Here is an 8582-nt window from a genome sequence, read left to right on the forward strand (position 1 = left end):
TCAAGTAGTAGACAGTAGGATCCCAGGGCAAGAGATGGTAACTGAGTACCTTTGGAATCTCTGCATATGAGAAGAAATAATCTTCCTTTAGACAAGGGTTTTAAAGCTGCAAAGAGATACATGTGGATATTTGCAGGTACACATACACACGAAGTCTGCCTTCTCAACCAGTATACCAAGGGGTATCCTTACCACCCTACTCCAATAGCAATCAGCTCAATGTCCAACAAAAAGCAGGTGATCAACGTTCACTGAATTCTACTCAAAGAAATGAAATGCCATGTCCCTTAGAGCCAGTAAGCTCATTGAGGCGATACCCTTTTCTATCAGTAATATTCACTTTAAGGACTCAGCCCATCACCAAAACAGAACTTTAGAGAAACACCACAACTTGCCTTATCAAATTTGTGATGGTAGTTTTGAACAATTTCTTCAAGGAAAAATAGACATTATTATAGACACAGGTTGAGGAGAGCTACTCTGCTCAAGTAAGGACAGGGTGGAAGAGTTACACCTCCTGATCAATCCTTCGAGCCACTGAAATACACTCCTACATTCAAGAACAAGGAGCAAGGAAGGATACTTCCTGTGTGGTACTTTACCAACCACACAGGAAAGCGAGGTAACAGGCTTGGGCTGATGGCTTAGGAAGAGGCAATGCCATCTGGTAGAAATGCAGGGTCAGGGTATCCAGAACCAGCACATCTGGGCTAAGTCAGTATCTCCAGTAAGTATTTCCTGTAAATATTAAATTGCAAGGGGCCAAGGGGAAGGTATAATATGACAAGATGACATTGAGAAGTTAAAAACATTCCAGTTCATTTGACATTTCCTTTAACCCACAGAACGAGCCAAATTCTAGAAGATGTCATTAGTCAGATGCCCTAGAGTGACCTGACTATTCCTCTACAGTCCAACCTTGTATGAGGCCTACCCAGAAAGTTCTCTGAGTAGCTACAGATCACAAGAAGACAAGAGCAGAGTCCGGGTTCCTGAGGAAGGTGGGACCTCATTTCAAGAGAAGGAGCCTGTCTTGCTCCCAACTGGGCCTGTGAGCGCTCACTCACCCGTATGTGGCTGTCAGCTTCCACCCGCTGGGAATGAGGAGGGAAGGAACAAAAAGGTGAGCATTAGATGGTTTCCCTCCTAACTCAAAACAAGGAGTCTGCCTACTAGGCAGTCACTGCTGTGGTCTGGATGTCCCTCCAAATTCATGTGTGGGGACTAGACTGTTTTCAAGGTGTTAAATGAAAATGTGATCAAATTATGGTGTCAAAAGGTGGGGCTCTCCAGGAGAGATGAGTGACTATGTGGTTACAACACCCCAGTGTGTCCATAAGGAAAGGAAATGAAGCAGACAGAGGCCACATGGATGGAGACCATGCTTAGCAAGTTTTGCCTTCTGCCATTTTGTGATGCCTTTGGACCTACATGGCCAGAATCGTAAGCCAACAAATCTTTTTTTTTTTTTTTTTAAAGAAAGATTTTTGCTGTAGGGTACATGTAGTCACCAGAGAGACAGAGACAGAAAGTGAGAAATCATCCCCAGTGGGGATGGCCATGCTGCAATCCTTTCTCTTCCATTCTCCTCTTGGGATTTTGGGTATGCATGAACACATGTCCGGTATGAGTTTTAAGCCACTGGGTCCAAGATTAGAACCGTGGTCAACTACATGGGAGTCCAGCAATGTAACCACTGTGCCATCTGCTGGTCCTTCTCTATTTCTTGTGTAAGCTCACCTAGTCTCGGGAGTGTCTGTAAGCAGTGAAGTAACATGACTAAGACAGTCACATTCTAAGCCACACAACCTAAAATGCAGTCAAAGTGATCAGTCCTGTACTCTGCAAGGCTATGGCTGCTTTCGAACTCCACTCTCCATCACAGGACACAGAGCTTCCCCAAGGCTAGATGTCAGGTATAAACCTAGAAGGCTTAGAGAAGACACAGGTGTTACGGAGAGTGAGGTGGTGGGCAAGGTCCCAACCTCTCTGCTCTGTTCCTGTCCCAGCTGCCACAACTCAGGGATCATACAAAGTCTGAGGTCTACCAAGTGCCTCCAGCCCTGGTAGCTGAGTGTCCAGCCAATTCTGTCTTCCAGAAGTGACTAAGACAGTGCTCCTGTGCTCTTTCTGGAGCACAGGCACCCAATCCCACTCTCAAGCTGGCAGGAACCAGCATCAGCTATAGACAGCACTCAGGAAGTCACGGGGAGGAGAGGACCTGGCAGAAGGTTCCAGCTCATTAATGCTACCTCAGAGGGTATAAGAGTCCAAATCAGCAGTAATATTTTTAGACTGATTGTTAACTTTCTCTACTTTCACCCTTCTATGCCAGCTCCTGTGGGTTTTACAGCTGAGTCACTATTCAAATGTTCTGAAGCCTTCTCCAAGGGTACAAAGGCACCCAGAGTCTGATGGTGACACTAGCAAGGCAGCAAGGACCTGGCACCGGATGCTTGCATTGGAGACATAGTCTGAGCTTCAGCTCAACTGGAGGAGAGAGTAGACCCAAGACATCAAAGTCAGGTGCTTGTTATCTAATGGGAGCTGTCAGGGCAAAAATCCATACCAGGAACCACAATTTCTAGCCTGAGATGCAAGGCTGTATACCTGGAGCCCTTCTTCCCTATCTTCATCTTTGGTCCTAGGTCGCCTGCTCAGAATATATCTGAACACACAGAAGCAAAACTGGAAGAGGCAACACCCGTTCTAATTATGAAAACAGACTACACTTAGCCTGTGACCCCAAATCTGGAACTCTAAACCACATACCAACTCCAATGGTGTCCTGAGCGTGGACTCCCTCTGACGACTCTGGGTCCCACAGGCCCAATGTGGCACCAAGCAAAGTGTTTCTCCCCAGTGTAACTCCCAATCACGATCACAGAAAGAGTTCTACTGCCTTCACAGAAGACAGACACAAATCTCAAGTCAGATCAGCACCCTACCTTATGTCCAACCACCTCACCTGTGAGGTATCCACTGTCACATGGTTCCCCAGGTTCTTCCTGCAATAAAAGCTGTTCTCAGACTACTGAGTTCATGACAGAACTCATGTTCCAGTCTATGACTTACCATAAGTATGTCATCATGCCCTAAAAGCCATGGGGATCTGAGGATACTGATCTTTGAAGAATATGTCCATCCAACTAAACTATCAGTACAGGTAGGAGGCCATAGAATGGGAGACCTAGTCTGAACTCTACCAAGATCAGAAATGACCCAGTCACTGTGATGCAGCATTAATGCTAGTGCCCTGCAGTGCTGGACGCCGTATGGTGACTCTGGTTTGGATCCTGGGCTGGCCTGAAAAACACACTGGGTGCACACATAGGTGCTTAGGACCCTGAGGAGCTGAAGGGCTGAGGAAGGGGAAGGGGGCACAGCATCACATGACCCTACAGAAGGGTGCTTCTGTGCTCTCTACCCTCTTGTGAACATGCTTTCCATAAAAAGCTAACAGGGACCAGCAGTTAGCGTAATGGCTGTGTTGCTAGACTCCCATGTAGTCGACCGCAATTCGAGTCCCGGACCCAGTGGCTTAAACCCACTCAGGGCAGGTGTGCGTGTGTGCCCAAGATCCCAAGAGGAGAATGGAGGAGAAGGGATTGTGGCGTGGCCATTCCCCAGGGGGGTGGGGGGGAGTGATTTCTCACTTTCTGTCTCTTTCTGGCAAGCGCATACGCCCTTATAGCTAATTTCTCACAAAAAACAAAAACAAAAACAAAAACAAAGCAAACAAAGATAACACCAAGATAAACAATGGAGGCCCAGCACTCAATTATTCAATAAATACTTATTGGCATGTCAGCAGGTGATGTGGAGGTTAAGGAGGCTAGATCCCACATGGCCAACTAGATAGTCCTTGACTTGGTGCTTTAAAAATCACACCGTGTGCGTGAATGCCCAACATCCCAAGAGGAGAAGGGATTGTGGTGTGGCTATCCCCTCTGGGGGGTGAGTTCTTACTTTCTGTCTCTCCCCAGTAAGCACAAACATCCTAAGCAAATTAAAATTCAAAACAATGTATTAAACAGCCATGAGTAGGCACTGTGTTACAAGCAGAAAATAACATAATGGGAACTGAACTGGGAGTTAAAGCAAATTTGCAAAGGACCTTGGCTGGGCCTAGAAAATCCCTGGGATTTTCTGCACAGGAAAGACACAATCCTAGTCTGAACTCTGCTTTGGAAAGTTTGTTTGGAAGTGGCTGGAAGTACAAGCAGCAGAAGCAAAATGCTGAAGAACCTGCTCTTGTCCCAGGTCGAGGTAGCCTGCAGACCGATGGGAAGCCTGCAAATGACACAGCACAGAGAACTCTACGTTCACCGGTTAGCACGGCAGAAAACAGAGAGGGCGAACAGGTTTAACCCCAAGAGACTTCTTCAGGGAATGGGAGGAATCAGGGCATGTCCTCTGGCACCCTTACACTGCATGCCTGGTCTGCACACTGGGCTTCCCGTACAATGCGTTTGTTAGAAGCCCTTGTCTCCAGGTCCCCCCAAAGTAGATTCTCATTCACCCTGCTCTCCTGCTGAGTAATGCTGCACACAGAAGAGTCACGAGGTGGAAGGCAGGAAGACAAACCCAGCTGGGGGACAGCTGATGAACTGAGCGAGTTGAAAGGGCATTGTGTCTTGTTCCCACTCTAGACCCCCCATCGGGGGCACCTGACCTCTGGCTGAGTAGCCCCTGGAGTAGAATATAGATATACCTTAAGGTAAATGTTTTTGCCCAACATATCAGAGTTTTGCTCAAGGGAACACAGATGCAAGAGGAAGTTTAAGAGTTCGGAACCAGAGAGACCGGGGCTGGAATTCGAGGTCTGCGGCCAACTGTGCCGCTTTTGGGCCTTTGCAACCTCTGCAAGCTATTTCTTTATCTGCGTAAGCATTCCAATCACGTGATGTACTTAGCATAGAGAGCAGTCGATAAATGGCCTCTATTAGTCACTCCATCGCCCATCCCAGATTACTGAGGACAGCTTCCACAACCTACTGTTCCATTACAGGACTCCAGACACTGCAAGAGGGACCAACATAGTCCTGGATACATGCCACCAGGGTCTCTGAGGAAAATGTACTCTGACATTCGTCTTGCCCTCAAAGCGGCAAGGGCCTCAGGATCTAGAAGGGAGGGACCCCACAAGGTACCACATCCAAACCCACGCTGGCCTTGCAGGCACTACTCAAAAAACAGACTCCACACCTCAGGATCTTTCTGCAGACCTCCAAGGCCAAAGAAATCTCCACAGCAGACCTAAGCCAGCGCCTGGGGAATGGTCTCCATGTACCAGCCTCATACTGAGAACCTAATAAAAAGTTGTCCCAATGCAAAAAAAATTCTTAGGGGATGAAATGAAAACCCCTATCACTCAGCAACTCTGGGGCTACATCTGGTATGCCTCCTCATCCATTTTCCCTTGACAGACATAAAGATTCTTAAGCGCAACAATTTTATCCAATTCACTAATGTACCTCCAGTGTCTAAGGAAGTGCCTGGTACACAGCTAATGCTCAATGTCTGGTGAATGATTTTAAAGTCAAGAGCCCTGCTATCTCCAGCCTTGCCGAATACTTACTGAGTAGTTAAAGATGTTCAGGTGTGAAGCCACTACCGCCTGGGGCAAGGTATCACCAAGCAGAGCCTAAGGAATAAGCTCACAGAGCTCACCCTCTCCTCACAGAGGACAGAGTACCAGGCTGTCTGCAAGGCTAACTCCCAGACTGTCCGAAGCTGGTGAAGTTACCTCCTCCCACCTCGAGGAAACTGAGTGAGTTGGTTTTCAGATGGGAAGGCAGTGTAGGCTCTGGAACGTGGGCTGCCTGTTCCCGCATTGCTGGCGAGGGCACACGATCTGGTACTGCAGCTGGCTGGTGGGAGGGCTGCACCCTACTCCAGGAGGCGACACCCTCCTGTGGGCTTTCCAAGAAGGCCCAGAGCTCAGGCAAAGGAGAGCCGGCCACTGCAGCTCCAAAACCAAAGGGAGAATGGCAATTAGGGACCGCTGCATCCTCAACCTTCAGAAAGGAAGTGCACCTACGATAACCTTGCCCCCAGCCAGATCATAACCCTGAGGCAACTCTGGTCCTGAGCATTTCTGAGATTCAGACTGCAGTCCTTCCTGACCCACAAAATCATGTCACTAAAGTGCTTGAGGTGGAAGGTAGAGCGGTAAAACCATCCCCACTTCAGACACAATCAGCTTCAGGCACAGGCCTTCCAGGTGGTGGGGAAGCTGGGGAACCGAGGTCTGGACCAAGCTGGTCTTACAGTCTAGCAATATCACAGCAACTTCAGCCCAAGCACTCCAAGCTCCAAGTTGGGCACACCTATGTCTAGATGGGTTCAATGCTGGAATGTATTTCAGAAGGACCCTTGCAAGTGAGAGAAACCAGAGCCAAAGAAGGGCCTACGCCAAGCTAGTACCAGATAGTGCCTTATTCAAACACTGATCACCCACAGACAGGTGCCCGTCTCCTTCGTGAGCTCTTCTGTCCTTTGCTTAGATACAGTGGACTGAGAACGGGACAAGGTTGGCTTCATAGGCCACCCATGTTGGCGTAAAGGAGGGCCGTGGCCCCTCAAGCCAAGGTCTCCAGGTGGAGGGTACCAAACAAGAGACACCACATTTCTTTGCCCAGAGGAACAGGGCAGTTGCCAACCTTTCTAGAAGCACCTGAGCCAATTGGAGGCCAGTACTTCAGGAGACCCTACCTTAGCCCAGAGGGGGCTACCTAAGGCAAACCTCTTCTCCACCCACACCCAAGTTAGAAACATAACCTAGCCTCTTTCCCCCTCCCCGACTCCCTGGAGATGAGGTTTTACCAGAAAGACTGGGCATTAAAATGCCTAACAGATACAACAGTCCCAGGCTCTGCAAAGCATTCTAAAAAAAGACCTGCGCCAAACAGGGTGGAGGCCAGAGAAATCAACAAGACAGTACCTTGCTGCCATGACTGCTGGTTCCTGGAGCAGGGGAGGCAGGCTGGTGTATCCCATCGTCAGCACTGACAGCGGACGGGTGCCCCCTCCCACTCTTTACCTTTCTATCTTCCTACAGCTCCTGCTGCCAACACTTTCTTACAATGGTACAATTTATACAAAGTCAAGTATGTAGATGTTAAGGATACCCACAGTACGCAAGTTCACATTTCTCTCGACACACTCCAAAACTCACATCTGGCCAATCCTTGCCTTCTACCCCAAGTGGAAATAAATGGATAACAGGAAAGTCTGAGCAAAAGCAGTTCAAAGGAGCCAAGAAGTCCCTTCGATGTGTCCCCATCACATTCTACCAAAAGACAAGGGAGCCTAAATGGGAGTGGCTCTCCTTTCATCCATCTGGTTACCCTCAACGCAAAGAAACAGAGGAGGAAAAAAAGGCTCTGTAGGTAGGAGTCACCCCCTCTGGCTTACTCTGACTATCCCTTCTTCAGGATCAATACTCTTAACCTTCTGTCTAGCCAATTCCAACATCCCAGCCTTACCCAAGCTCACCTGAGATTAAAATTCTTCCTTCCATGATTCAGAGACCACCCCTTCATATATAGCTCCCTAGTTTTAAAAGCCACTGAGAAATAAAATCTGATCAGCCCCTTAAGTCCCCTCCCCCACCTAAAAGTGTTTTGCTTCATCATCTCCAAGTCGGGCCTTGGCACAAGGGGGTTGGGGGGTTAACTGGCTCTTTTCTACGTAAGGCTGTCACCTTGGGGACTCTTCTCAGGGCCACCCCAGATGCAGACTAATAACTCCAGAGAATTTGTCAGGGTAACTGGGAAAGCCATGCCTGCTTTTACGAGCAGCCATCTGTCCTGCCACACTCACAGCTAGCGTTTCATCTCTTGCAAAACAGCTAGCTCCATGTTGTGTGTGTGCTGAGGTGATGCACAGAGGAGGAGAACAACTGTTGCTGCGGATATCTTCCCTCACCACCCCATGCGCCCCCTCCCCCTGCCAACTCCTCTGCCACTCACCCGAATGTGTGCTGCTCTGGGCTGAGGAATCGGAGTCCTGGGTGCTCCAGGGTCGGTCCCAGCCGGTCAGACTGAGGGACTGCAGGCCAAGGCACAAGTCGTTTGCATCTGGGAGGCCACGGGAAGATTCTTGCGCAGAGGTGGGGAAAAGCATCCTGCTTGTAACTGTTTCTTCGGAGTCCTGGAAGTCTGCTTTAGACAGGATGACAGCGGAAATCCCAGAGTTAAGGGTTGTTTTCCCCAAATTATCAACAATAAATATTATTAGTAACAGTTTCCCAGGCTCAGGGGCCAGACATCCAAGCTAGCTGGATGCTGCAGCCACCGCCTGTGCACTTTTGGGGGCGTCAGAGCAAGAGCAGTTGCCATACAGCCCCCTTCCCCACACACACCCCTATCCCGTCTGCATTACAGACGGGGCCAGCATGTGATCAGGCTGCTGATGCTTCCCGCTGCCAGTGACATCAGCCGGCTGAGCCGTGCAACAGAGAGCGGCATCATCCCTCACAGAACGGGGGAGGAGCAGGAGGGGACGACAGGGAGGAGACTTGCCTCCCAGGGAAAGCGGACGGCACACTTGGAACAGCTCGGGTGCAGTGCCGGTCA

At 49.2% G+C, this 8582-nt stretch overlaps 1 protein-coding gene across 1 annotated transcript in view; it reads right to left on the reverse strand.

Moving 5' to 3' along the window:
* The window catches only part of CPEB1 (cytoplasmic polyadenylation element binding protein 1), a 94567-nt gene that overhangs the window by 36387 nt on the left and 49598 nt on the right, over positions 1–8582 (reverse strand). The window contains exon 3 of the mRNA XM_006152849.3: positions 7977–8165. Within this exon, the coding sequence (XP_006152911.1) occupies positions 7977–8165 (189 nt within the window). The remainder of the gene's footprint in view (positions 1–7976; positions 8166–8582) is intronic.

Source organism: Tupaia chinensis, unplaced genomic scaffold, assembly GCF_000334495.1.
Source record: "Tupaia chinensis unplaced genomic scaffold, TupChi_1.0 Scaffold000359_1, whole genome shotgun sequence".
Taxonomy (NCBI): domain Eukaryota; kingdom Metazoa; phylum Chordata; class Mammalia; order Scandentia; family Tupaiidae; genus Tupaia; species Tupaia belangeri.